The sequence below is a fragment of the Trichoplax adhaerens genome, genomic scaffold (assembly GCF_000150275.1).
Source record: "Trichoplax adhaerens TRIADscaffold_15 genomic scaffold, whole genome shotgun sequence".
NCBI lineage: Eukaryota > Metazoa > Placozoa > Uniplacotomia > Trichoplacea > Trichoplacidae > Trichoplax > Trichoplax adhaerens.
The window spans coordinates 183734-197329 of NW_002060957.1; the positions used below are offsets into that span (position 1 = coordinate 183734).

The 13596-nt window shown below is 36.1% G+C and overlaps 2 protein-coding genes across 2 annotated transcripts; one reads left to right on the forward strand and one right to left on the reverse strand.

The window, feature by feature from the left end:
• Positions 1-298: 298 nt before the first annotated feature.
• Positions 299-4126, reverse strand: TRIADDRAFT_30823 (uncharacterized protein; the record flags this gene model as incomplete). Its single annotated transcript, XM_002116396.1, has 14 exons — positions 299-349; positions 531-596; positions 681-732; positions 824-860; positions 944-1027; positions 1107-1189; positions 1358-1407; positions 1495-1575; positions 1700-1741; positions 1906-1962; positions 2095-2224; positions 2431-2482; positions 2928-2988; positions 3935-4126. The coding sequence occupies 14 exons, from the start codon at positions 4124-4126 to the stop codon at positions 299-301; spliced, it is 1038 nt and encodes a 345-aa protein (XP_002116432.1).
• Positions 4127-6826: 2700 nt separating this feature from the next.
• TRIADDRAFT_60354 (uncharacterized protein) lies at positions 6827-11695 on the forward strand (the record flags this gene model as incomplete). The annotated part of the gene is made up of 8 exons (XM_002116315.1): positions 6827-6980; positions 7690-7790; positions 8397-8470; positions 8926-9035; positions 9128-9174; positions 9462-9582; positions 9671-9846; positions 9926-11695. 8 exons carry the CDS (start codon positions 6827-6829, stop codon positions 11693-11695), a joined length of 2553 nt encoding a protein of 850 aa, XP_002116351.1.
• Positions 11696-13596: the final 1901 nt, after the last annotated feature.

Here is a 13596-nt window from a genome sequence, read left to right on the forward strand (position 1 = left end):
TCGGTATAAAAATAAAATTCTGATTGTCCATTCAAAGTAAATCAGTTATGTATAGAGAACTATCGATTATCAAAGCCCTACAATAAAACCATCGTGATTTCTGAACGTAATTAGTAGGAATTATCACGTAAATTTGGCACAATATTATTATTGACGGGCATATAGTATTCTCTCTTCATCGCATCCCGTATCATGTAGTATATTATTGTAAAGTCCTGAAATTCAATACATCATAAAATCGAATTTCAAATGACGACTATGCGCTTCAGTATCAACATATTTCACCGATACCATGATTCTATACTAACTTGTAATGAATATCCGGTAAATTTCTTAAGCGTTCAGCTGCCTAATAATCATGAAATCATAACAAGATTGTAAATTTAAATTGTCCAGAGTTAATTGCGACAGTTTATTCTATGTCATACGATCCGGCTAATGTACGCGTATTTTCAGTTAATAAATAATATTTATAAGATTAAATATTGATGTATAAATCGACTACTACAATATCTTAATCATGTAATAACCATTTCTGCAGTGAGATCGCGCTGTGGGGAAGCAACCATCTCATAGCCGGCCATAAACTTCTTTACCTATTAAAAATTAGTTAATTAACGACTTGACTTAAATAAACTATCAATACGTTCGATCTAGTAACTTAACACATGATAACTTACTGTTGCTGATCGCAGTAATGGCGGGTAATAATGAGCATGCAACTGCCAATGTCTGGGCAATTTGTGAGTAGGAGATAAATAAATTTTTCACAGCTATAATGTAAAAATGCTAATAAATGCGATACTACTAAACCATAACATACTCGCACGACTGAGACAAATATGATCCTGTAGGGGCACCTGTAAGAATAAGGTAAGCTTAACGCTTTTGCAATATTCTAAAATCTATATAACATTAAATAAAAGGACTAAATCTAACGTACCAAGCCATCCCATAGAATATGGAAATGAGGTTTCGAAGAGATTATCATACTTTGTAAGAAACTTCTTAAGGCATTCAGCAAGACCTATAGAAATTCATATTGAGACTGCTAAAGAAAATTCAACATTTTCACTTGTTATCCTTATATTTGAATGTTAACCAACCCGCCTTATCGTCCTCTGTCAATTCCGTAAATCTTTTAATATGACGCTTTGGAAGAAGCATAATCTCAAACGGCCACATAGCCCTATTGTTAACAAGGATATTAATACTACTAACATATGCGTAAATAAATCTTACCTTACAACTAAAATTTGAAATTAAAAATGAAGTGCAGTCACCAGAAATGAAATCAAGTGACCAAGTAAAAATATTTTCAGGTATAACTAACTTTAACACATCATTTAATTATTACCAATATGGAACTAAAGCAACCCATTGATTGTTCTCCACTACAATTCTCGTCTATAAAATAAGATACGGAGAAAAACTATTTTGATAAAAAAAATTGGATCAAATTATGGTATTTTAAATAATACTATCTATTTTAACCTTTTTCTTCAATTCCAATTCCGCATATTCTAGAAGCATAACTTTACCATTTTTTTCGTAGTAATTCTTTTGTGATTTATCCTTTCATAACAGTGTAATGAAAGCAGTAATGATTGATAATTTGTCAAGTACAGTAAATAAAACGGGCATAGTTGATAACATTTACAAAATTTAAGCAGCTTAGTTACAGATATTTCGATACTACCTCCAAAGAAGCATCATTAGGAATGAAATTGCTAGACCATATCTGACATGTATTTGAAAATTTCGAATAGAATAAATTTAATATCATCCACTATATTTATGTAAGTACCATTTCAGCGAATGATTTCGAATAAATATCGGTTCAATTTGCTATCAATTTTGTATTAAAAGGATGAAAGTTAAAATCCATAAAAACAGAATATAGACCTGGCAGTGAGGATGTGGATTAGAACAACCCATAATTTCTCCTTTATTTTCAAAAATCTGCAAATAAATTAACCTTTAGAATGATACATAATACTAACCTGTATTGTTTATTTAATTATAGATAGCTAATAGCCAATGGATAATTTGCCATGTAAATCATATTATTATGCCTTAATATGTTAGCCTTACTTGAACCCAATTGAATTTGCGGCCCAATTCTTCAAATTCTTCACTCCATTTATTAATAACTGCCAGAATTTCGGTTTCAGTCATTAGCGGCAAAGTTAGATCTGATCGGGGATGAAAGCACATGACACGACTGCAAAGTAGGACAATCAATTATTATGTATTATAAATATACTATAATTGTGATATTATAGCCATAAGTATATCACTTATTTAATATCGTTTTAACTTAAAAAGTACTAGCATATAGGAATTATGCTGTAACAAAGTGATATAAAATACAGGCTACAGGCTGTATATTATATATTGTAATACGCTATCGAAATGGTTTACTGTTACCAATTTCCTTGGGCAACAGCGTTCCTTAGCAGCGGATGATCACAATCAAAATCTGTAATGATAGTAAATATAAAATTTAATTTATGGCATCACATTCCTGGTCAAGTGCTGCGATACAGCCATGTAGTGCAGCCGCAATATACGTACACTTGCAGTAAATGATACAATAATACCTAAATTCTATCATCTCGATGTAGTAGTATTTAATTTATGTGTATATTTGATGTGCAATATTTCATACAATTCTAAAAATAATGGACCTAGTCTCTACGATATTCCATACGGTACTACATTGTACTATACTCTTATACCAAATGCTAAGTTCGAACATGTAGAGATTACTTGATAAATAGTAGCTAGAATCTATAGTCTTGAAGCTATTGGGCCTATAGCACTTACAAGTAAAAAGACTAGATATGAAATTTACAATGTTTTTATACTAGACTAGCTATCTCACTTAAACTTACCGTTATTGAGTTCGTCCAGTGTTTTATCACTCTCGATCAATGCTGGGAAGTCATTCGTGAAGACGTAAGTACTGTCATAGTTAGGATTTACCTAAAATCAAAGAGAAGAAAATACCATAAGTATCTTCTACCATTTATGATAGAGCGGACAGAGTGTAGAATGATATGCATGTTTTGAATGTAGAGCCTATCCTGTATAATAGTAGTGTTGTTACTGCTTTTCACTCATCGGATAAAGTAAATAAGTAATAATTGTAAGGCTCAACATAAAAAAGTACAGGAAGGAAAACATGAACCATCAAGCAAATGCAGTTGTAGTGGGATAGCGATAAGTGTATAGTAGATACTTTTAGAGCTCGTAAATGATGATGATGATAAAGTTAACTTGTGTTACAGGCCTTGTTAGCAATGTTGTTGCATTAATGTAAGGGCAATTTCCAAAATTGTTCATTACTATAATAATAGTAATCATCAACAATTTAAGAAATTGCCCTTAATTTAATCACTAGCAGTACTACGAGTTGACCATCATAACATTTAATCGGTTCAACCTAGACCTTTGTGGGAAGTGCAACAATTTTATGGTGAGATACAATTTAGAAGTATTTTTAATCAATCCCCCTACTCATTTATTGCTGAATAAGGTATAACATTTCATAGAATCAGTTTACATTACCACTATCAACGGCATGTTGTATTATAATTAACTCGCTATCATGGATGGCATCTTGTATGTGATAAATCAAGCATTCATTAATTACAGTAATATGAAGGAAGTTTGCATGTAGGTGCCACAATGTTTTCTTATTGATAAAGCCTGTAGCTAATTGATATCCAATGCACATTATAATAAAATCAATAACGTGGAACATAAGTAGTTTATAATAAACTTGGGACTTGGACATGTTCTGTGACTCAATATTGTTCTAATGACAAGTAAACAAGCAGTAGCTAATTACAAGTATTGTTATCCATGTTTTTTAATCTGTACTAAGCACGACGTATCTGAGTTATAACATCTCTTCTACTGCACTTACAATCCCATTGGGGCGAAGACCACCTGGCGCAAGGGCGTTATTTGCATTGATTTGCGATGAATTTTTCTTTTCGCTCGTTTCTCTTCGACCTTGCCAAGGTCTGCTTAATCGTTGCGGCGAAACGATAACCCACTCTTGGCGTAAAGGATTGAAACGTAAATGGGGAGTATCACTAATTGCTGATGTCGCCATGGAATACAATTTCTTGCAAGATAATATGACTATTGTAGCTGTACTAGTGACTAGGTTTCTGTAAAACAGGGTTAGGAGGTAGTTTTGCACAGATGATTTATGTTGACGTTTAGCCTAGTTGCAGATGGGGCTGCAACTACCTGCGATAGCACCTGCTGCATTCATTCAGCATGGTGTTGGTGTTGAAGACAGTATAGGTACTCGAACAAGAGGGTAAAAAAAAGAATTATACTGCATACTTGCTGCATCAATTTGGTAGACAAGAGCAGCGATTGTTAAGCAGTTCAAGGGGTCATTGGGTCAAGTCCTGCACTCATAATTGAAAGGTGATGAGCGTTTAATGTAGAACATGCAGCGAAATTGTAGCAGGTAGCTGGTCCTGTTCACAAAATGTAGAATAGAATGGTTTTCCTTTCCTATTTTGACGTAATCCCTGCCTGTTATTATTGCATTGCGTACGCTGCACAGTGCAGTGCAGATGATGGTCTACTACTGCGCCTTCCTACATCGAGCAGTCTAACCGTGCTGATTTAGCCAGCTGGAGAATTTGTATGCACGCAGTAAAAAACTTCCTTCCTAGCCGCTATACGTAGGAGCTGTAATACTCGTCAGTAAGACAAATTTTAGATTTCATTCGGAGTAAAGCAATTTGCATTGGCTACAGGATTCTACTGCTGTATGCACGTCATCGATTTTGGATCCATTGTATGCGTCTGATCGAATTGATCCTCGATTTTGGGGGTATCAGACTAGAGTCAGAAATTGATTTATCACACCGATCCTGATTGTGTACCCATAGAACACATTATTCTGTCATACAGTAAGCAGACCAGCAAGAAGAATGACTGAGAATCACGATGAGCAAGCAGGTAGAAAGAGAAACAGGCTCAAACAGTTGAAAATGAAGCACAGCTAGCTACTGCTGCAGTAGGTGATCGTGGAGACTCTGGTTGAATAGTACAATACAGTAAGTGGGGTCTCATTTTTTTGGCTGTCGTACACTAGTCCCTAGCAATGAAAAGGATTTGGACCAAATGATTAACACTGCCTAGCCCGATAGCATGCATAAAGATACATCTCTACAGCATCTATTTTAGATTGTCCATGATGATCATCCAAATGCGTTTCCACTGGTTGGGCATAGTACAGCAGGATGGACGAGTGGAGTAGTAGAGCCGTGGTAGAACGACCAGCAAAATGCCAGACCCCGTGTTTGCTGTTTGGGCACGGAACGGTACCAGTCCTTTGACTGACGTTTTTCTTTGTTGACGTTGGAGGAACTACAGTGTACAGTGTACCGTACAGTGCGGTGCACTGTACAGTACAGTACAAGAAGTGTCTCCTCGACGAGTGTGAGAGTTCCCTTTTAGGTGTAGTAGTACTCCATTCTGGCACTTTTATGCAACGCTATACTGTAGTCCGCTACGGTAGCGAAAGCAACAGCAGCGATAGGCCCCGCTCATTGCGCCATACTGTATTTGAGCAGGAAAATGAAAACTTTTTTTCCCCTTTTTCAGTGTACAGTACTACAGTACAACGTACCGTACTGTGCGACACTGTACAGTGTACAGAGTACTGTACTGAGCAGGAAAATGAAAACTTTTTTTTTCCCCTTTTCAGTGTACTGTACAGTGTACAGTACTACAACGTACCGTACTGAGCAGGAAAATGAAAATTTTTTCCCCCTTTTCAGTGTACTGTACTGTACAGTGTACAGCACTACAATATCCTACTGAGCAAGAAAATGAAAACTTATTTCTCACTTTTCAGTGTACTGTACCGTACTGAGCAGGAAAATGAAACCTTTTTTCCCACCTACAGTATTCAATGTACAGTACTACAATGTACTGTACTGAGCAGGAAAATGAAAACTTTCTTTCTTTTTCCCCCTTTTCAGCGTACAGTGTACAGTACTACAATGTACTGTACAGTACTGTAAACTGTACCCTACTGAGCAGGAAAATGAAAACTTTTTTTCTGTACTGTTGTACAGTGTACAGTACTACAATGTACAGTACCACAATATACTGTACCGGATTGAGCAGGAAAATGAAAAAGTACTGTACAGTACTGTACAGTACTGTACTGTATTTCCCCCTTTTCAGTGTACAGTACTACAATGTACAGTACTGTACCTTACTGAGCAGGAAAATGAAAAACTTTTTCTTTTTCCCCGTTTTCAGTGTACAGTACAGTGTACAGTACTGTACAGTACAGTACAGTACTATAATGTACAGTACAGTATAGTGCCAAAATGTACTGTACACTGTACAGGACCCTACTGAGCAGGCAAATGAAAACTTTTTTTCTGTACAGTACTGTACAGTGTACAGTACTACAATGTACAGTACCGCAATGTACTGTACTGTACCGAACTGGGCAGCAAATGAACACTTTTTCACTGTACACTGTACACGGCAAGCGGAAAGTCTCAACACGTTTTATATGGCTTTGTATGAAAAATGCGTGGCGATTTGGCACACTCTTGTTTCCCCAGTAACGCACGCTACAGTACCATGCCTACAGTGTACAGTACGACAATGGACTGTAGTCTGCAGCAAAAGAAACTTTTTTCCTCCTTGACCATACTGCTGGCTCTTGACGACTGGCTAGGCAACAACCAAAACGTTACTCAACAACGTCGTTGTAGACCTACTGCTGAAAGCAACGCATGACACGATGGTGTAATCACAAGCAATCATGGCCGCCAATTTTGATCAATCTACTTTCCAAGATAAACTCAACCACCTGACTGGATCACAAGAAAGTGTTCAATCATTATCAAGCTACATTTTAAGCAATGTAATCCATGTCAAATCGGTCCTAACCACGTTGATGCGAGATTTGAAACAAGGTAAGAGAGGATCATCATCCAATGTAAACACTTCTGCAATAGCATCAATCACACTTGAGCAAAGAGCTGGATAGAATGGCGTTCCTACTTGATACACCATGCTACAGTACATGACGACAGTGGAAACGAAAATGTGCAAGACAAGAGAAGAAACAACGCCTCAGCCAGTGGAAACCATGTGCTGAAAACCAGTCGTTTTCTCTTCCAGCTAGCATACACATTTCAAAAGGAGAACGCTTCCATCGATCATCGTACGCACCAATTGACTTTCCCTTCCAAGCTAGTCGTCATGATAGCGCCTTCTTCACCCAATGGTGATGTTATTAACGCATCCAGTGCTCAGATCACATCGAAAGTGGGAATAGCAATGCCTTAAACAGAGTAAAGATGCAGTCAACAGTAGTGTTGTATTATACTTCAACCGTTTCCATCAAGTACTGCAATACTGTACAATCGTGTAGAGGATGGAGGAGAGATAGTCATCAACAAATCCCTTCTTGATCAGCGTAGTCAAAGCATCTTGATGATACCATCCGATCCTTGTCTACAGAGCTAATTGAACCTTTTGCTCAAACAATCAATAACTTGCGTTGCCATCCATTTCTACGGATAGTATCATACAGATGCAATTGATAATTATAAACGACCTTGATGGACGGTGATCTGGATTGATCAATTCAGCCATGATTGCTAATCCTTTTGTTGATAGACAAACTATCCTGTATTCAGCGCGCATACACAACACTCGATACAGGTCTTGCAAACACTCTCATACATGACACTGGGCCCATACTAAATGCTATCAAGGCAGTAAGTCAATGTTTCAACTACAAAGCAAGATCCAATCCTTTTCAATCCTACCAACTTTTTTTCCTAGTTCAAACCAACAACAGTCCAACACCAAGACATGGATGTACTTACAAAACAAAACCAACGCTTGAATGCTCTTTTCGCCTTCTTTCAAGCTCTCCATTGCTGATAAATTGATTCATGAAATCAATACAGTATGCAAGACTATCCCAAATGGAAATTTGCATCTGCCATCAACACTCGCATATCACCAATAGCATTGCTGTCAAAATTCCTTCTCATAGACAAACTGACAACTTAGACTACCATCGATTATTAATCATAATTATCCTAGTGATTAACGCTGTCTTTTTATACATCATTTGCCTTACTCTTACACGATATTGTCTACATTAGAGACCCTACAGTCTACATCTACCTTTGTATTCAAAATTTGATCTATCTTCAATGCCTCGATAATAAGAGTGATCACGATATTGTAATTTTTACAACATGTTACCCTATTGTTGCCTACATGAATAACATTTCATTTCTTGCTGTTTATCGATATTAGCCAAGAAAGACCGTCATATGATCCTGTTGTATCTCATCAACGATGTACTACAGCATAGTAAAAGGAAGAGCACACGGATCTACGACGAATTTGTCAACGTATTAAACGATGTGGTTACTCATTTTCGGTAAGTCCATGACGTCCTATACCGTCCTCACACTGTACTGTTGGATCAAAGTCTCATTTTGTAACTTGATTCTTGCAAATAGAGTAGGCATTACCTACGACAAAAAAATCCATTCATTTCTTAGTAGACGATTAATGATACATTTAGCCCGTTGATAAAGTGTTGTTTAGTCAGTGCAAGACTTGCTATCTGATTGCTTTCACATACATATTGGTCATAAGAGTTTATTAGACAAGAAAATTGATATTCAATCAACTCTTATTGATTTACCGGCGTGTAGTGGATCACCATACTACGTAGCGTATTAAAGGTCTATTGCTACATAATCATTCAGTCATGCTCGTCCTCAATGATGACATACAGCATATTGCTCTCCAACAGACAGTGAAATTCAAAAATGGAAAATTGATACTCAAATAACTGATATCTCTCTATTTTCTTACCAATATCATCAGAAGTAATAGCGACACCGCGCAAATTAGACGAATCAAGCGCATTTTTAAAATTTGGGAAGATCGTGATGTCGTTACCAAAGCCTGTATAACTAATCTTTATCGTATACTAGGTAATGGCCAATGCTATTGCATTATGATAATCATAATAAAATACAAATCGGAAATTAAATATTCGCCTTTGCAAATTTTTATTTATAATTAGATGCAGATCAAACCAACAATACACCAGGACCTATTGAAGAATTTAAGGTACCATTGCAACAATGCACTTATTTGACGAATAAATAGCATTCATAATACAGTAGGAAATGCTGAACCACCAACATGTTAACTAAAATAAGGGAATATTTCTTCTACGATATTATCCCAGTAAAAGTCATAATTCGGCAATCTATGATTAATAACTCACTCAAAGATTACAACATCATCCACCTAAATTAGATGCTTATTCTGTTGTCCCGTTATTTGACATGTATTATTATTATTTACCACATATTTCACGTAAAATTGATTAAATGTCATTCTTATCCTAATAGTTATTCACCTTGACCGAGTCATGCATGAAATTTCAAAATTACAGTCAAGCTGTCGGCATGAAAGAAAAAGGCGCGTCTGCATTTGATAGGTATACGTCAGAAAATGTCAAGAGTGTAAAAGGTAACCATAATTAGCCTCAGAGTACAGAAGAATTACGAAAAAGATTGATGATCGTTAATTTTATGTTATCCTTTTATGTACAATATAGACCGTACGGAAGGGACCAAATATATCGCAAAATTTGATGAAGCTCGTACCAGATGGTCAGATTATCAAAGTGCTCTAGAAGAGAAAAGCAAAGCCTGTATACAAATGATTAAGAATATGAATGATTGCAATGTGTATCACGCTGGCGAATTAGATAAAGTCAAAATTATTGCTAACGTATGTATTGTTATGACTGAATAACATGTTCAATACAAATAATCCTGTATGACAATCGATCTCCAATTTCTTTTCGTAGGCTTACAAAAGTTTATTCGATCGTGTTAAAAAAACTAAACTGAAGTTAGACGATAAGGTATCCACTTTAGCAGATGAACCCATTGTAAGCAAAAAGCCGGTTGAAAATGATAACACACAAGTCCAGGATATGGATTTAGATAACAGCGATGATGAAAGAGGCTTTCATGATAATACAACAACGGCATCCCATTCAACAATTACTATAAATCCAGGTATTCCCATACCTCCTGTTGGAAGACGCGATATCCATCCAATAGCAACGACACATGCCAGACCGCCAAGTATTATACCTCAGGCAGCCGACCGTAGCAATCCAAGCAGTTCAACTTATCTAACACCACAATCTAGTACAAATTCATGGCCATTGCAACGTTCAACTAGTGTACCACCCAATGAGCCCATTCGCTATCCGCAAAATGAAGCAACACCGGCTACTCCTACAACTGGCATGCGTTATGATGGATTAAATAATCAAGGCCAAGCAGAACCAAGGCATGCCAATTTAGATAGTCGTTTGTTCAACAAGCAACTACCATTACAACATGAACTCAAAACTGATCATACAAATATCGATAGTGATAAACCATCTGACGCCAATAATAGCGCTAAGAATGGTAACACCATTCAACAATTAGCTAAGTTACTTTCGTTGAATAATCCAACTGTGGCAGATAATCAAAATTTACCTCTCACTGATCAAGCTTCTCAGCAGACGGCTGATCACAAAGATTCATCAATAACTTCACTATTCTACAATTTATTGCCATCACTGAGAAGTATCACTTCACAAGAGACTGATAGCAACAACAGTAATGAGCATCTTGAAAATAGAAATAGTCACAGAAATGAATTTGCCCAATCTATAGGTCAACCTGGCCAGACTAAGCACATTGGCAGCGATGCTGTAGGAGAGCCAAATTTAGGCAGTCAAACAATTCCTGTTAGAAATACAACATCGTTGGCGACCGGACAGCGTCGCATATCCAACATTGGTAAAGGTCGAGGATCAAAAGCAACTTTTGAAAATAGATCGTTTAAACCAAATTCACCTAATAAACATCGAAATAATCATCCCCCTCCAATATCAGCTAAACCCGCTCAGACCGATAAAGGAACAAATAGAATGAGTGATGTACAGTCTATTCAAACTGTTCATGATGTTAGACCTGCATTTCAACCGCAACGATCTCAATTATTCTATCAAGCTGATGTAAATCAAGGTGCTCAACGTAGCGCTAACACTTATAGAAATGTTCGGCCACCAAGTATACTTCACGAAACAGGTCCTGTTAAATACGACAGGATCTCACCTTCAAGTGAAACCCATCCACCTTTTTATGGAGGGCCTCCTGCAATATCAGATCATATGCAAGGACAGCTTCCCAAAGTTGGTCCATCAGCCAACCCTTGGCGCGGAAATCGTAAACGTTTACATGGTGATACAGCAGATCGAAGACTTTCTCTGCCACCAGACGAATTCTCTGACGTACCAGTTCATTTTGGTGATAGTAGGCCTGGTCACAGGAAACGAACAAAATCTGAATCTGAAAGTAGTAATAGTGGTTCTCCACAAAGTATACCTGTCCTCCAGCAACATAAACGATCCCCATATCCTCATGGTCATAGTCAAGGCCCTCGTCGATCAAATATCCATCATCCACGAAGAAGCATGGAAGAAGATCAAGGAAGGCAAATTTCAGTCCTTGATCCTCGCCATCCACCGTTACACCAAAATCGTCCAAATATTTATCAAGGTCATCATAAATAATCAGTAATCTCAGTTACGGTATTTCTAAGATACTGTATCAATTATGATTATCTTGTGTCTTGAAATTTCATTTGTATTTGTGGACGGTTTGCTCATGTTACACTTTATAAACTGTATATATCTGTAATGAAATTTATTGGCTGTTTTATATTAATTTGTATGGCGTTATAATAATAACAATCTATCTGGCTGTTAATGGCTAAGCCAAATGTATCTATAAAAATTTTGAAGATACAATGTTACATACAGCTACGACTGCTTCATTTTATTATTTATGGAAATTGGCGGTTATCTTTACTGTACATTTTTATCATATCGACAATTAATGTATTGTATATGTAATATGTTAAGTTATACAAAAAATTTGTTATTGATTCAGAAGGTCTGTTATTTCATAATCGGTTGAAGATAGCAGCTTACAAATGTTATTCTGTCACATCACTGAAATGATAAATGAACTGTCAAAGAACAGAAAAAATGTTTTTAAGAAAAATTGACCTTATTTCTGCTGATTACTTGAGTCAGAATATCTCTTTCAATATCAGCACGAGCGTTTCTGATAAATCGTGATAAATAGAGCAGTGATGAATTTCTTCAATCACACGAGTAACTACATACGTACTCATTTATCCAATTGCTAGTGTATTACTGTATGTTGCACAGTAGAGATTTGATACAAAATACTAAAAAGAGCTACGTAAAAGTATAAATTTAATGTAGTGTAGCGACATTTTCATTGCAGCAATTATATGCTGCGATATTGTAAAACGTGTTGCAATTCCTTTTTATCTTTAATTTTTGGGGATGTACTACTATATTTGCTTTTAATTGTGTTTTAGACATTAAATCTTTATAATATTGACCTATATAAATTGTCTATACCCGTGTACCGATCAAGCATTTGCTGGCTCAGACAGCACTTCTACAATATTTTAATATACGTCTGTAATTAAATTACATAAGCCTTTCCTTCCTCTCACTGTCATGTATTCAAAATGATACGGTATAACTTGCAATTCACGAGTACTACGAAAGGGTTCAAATTTCTCAAACAATATCAGTCAATATAACGGTCTTATGTACTTACGGTATTCAAATCATCGGTAATGATAATTATTCAATTCAGTGATAACTTGATATTCTCATCTTGAAAGGATATCGGAATTGTTTTCACTATTTATGTTGGGCGATAGTACAGTAAAAACATTTCAGTACTTGCCTCAGCTCGGGGCAGGAGTAGAATAGTCTTTACGGTAATGAATCATGAGAATCTTCAGTGGCTGTCTAATCAGTGTCCATATAGCAGTAGATTCTACATAACGTTCTTTAGACTATCAAAGTAATTGCATGTATGTCATACGCGAATTTGTGACTGCTAACAGATTAGTTAAATCTTCTTAATGATTGCTAACTTCCCGACGAAGCTACTAAATCGTCTATTGTAAATAACTTTGAGATGCCTGCAGAACATAGTGAGACAGTAATTACAATTCCAGATTACATTGACGAATTTTAAAAATCATTCAAAATTCTTGGCAGTGTACAGATTGCCAACTTATCATAATGTTGCGTTTTTTTTTTTTGTATACGAAATATAGTTTAATACATCAGTAGTGTTCTAACTACTGAATTAAATCGTTTAATCCAAGTACAAAGGAATCTGTTCGTATCAGAACTTGCAGCTATCATACGAAATAACTGCCTCTGGATTAAAGAATTGTATTTGCTCTACAATATTGCCTTGCATATCAACAATTAATTAATTAATAACATTGTAAAATTTTCCAGTATATAGAATAAACCGTTAGTTTCTTTTAACTTTAAGTGGTTCAGCTGGAATTAATTTAAAGACAGATCAACTTACAATGGTAATGTAGTAAAATTATTCTCATTCTGATTGC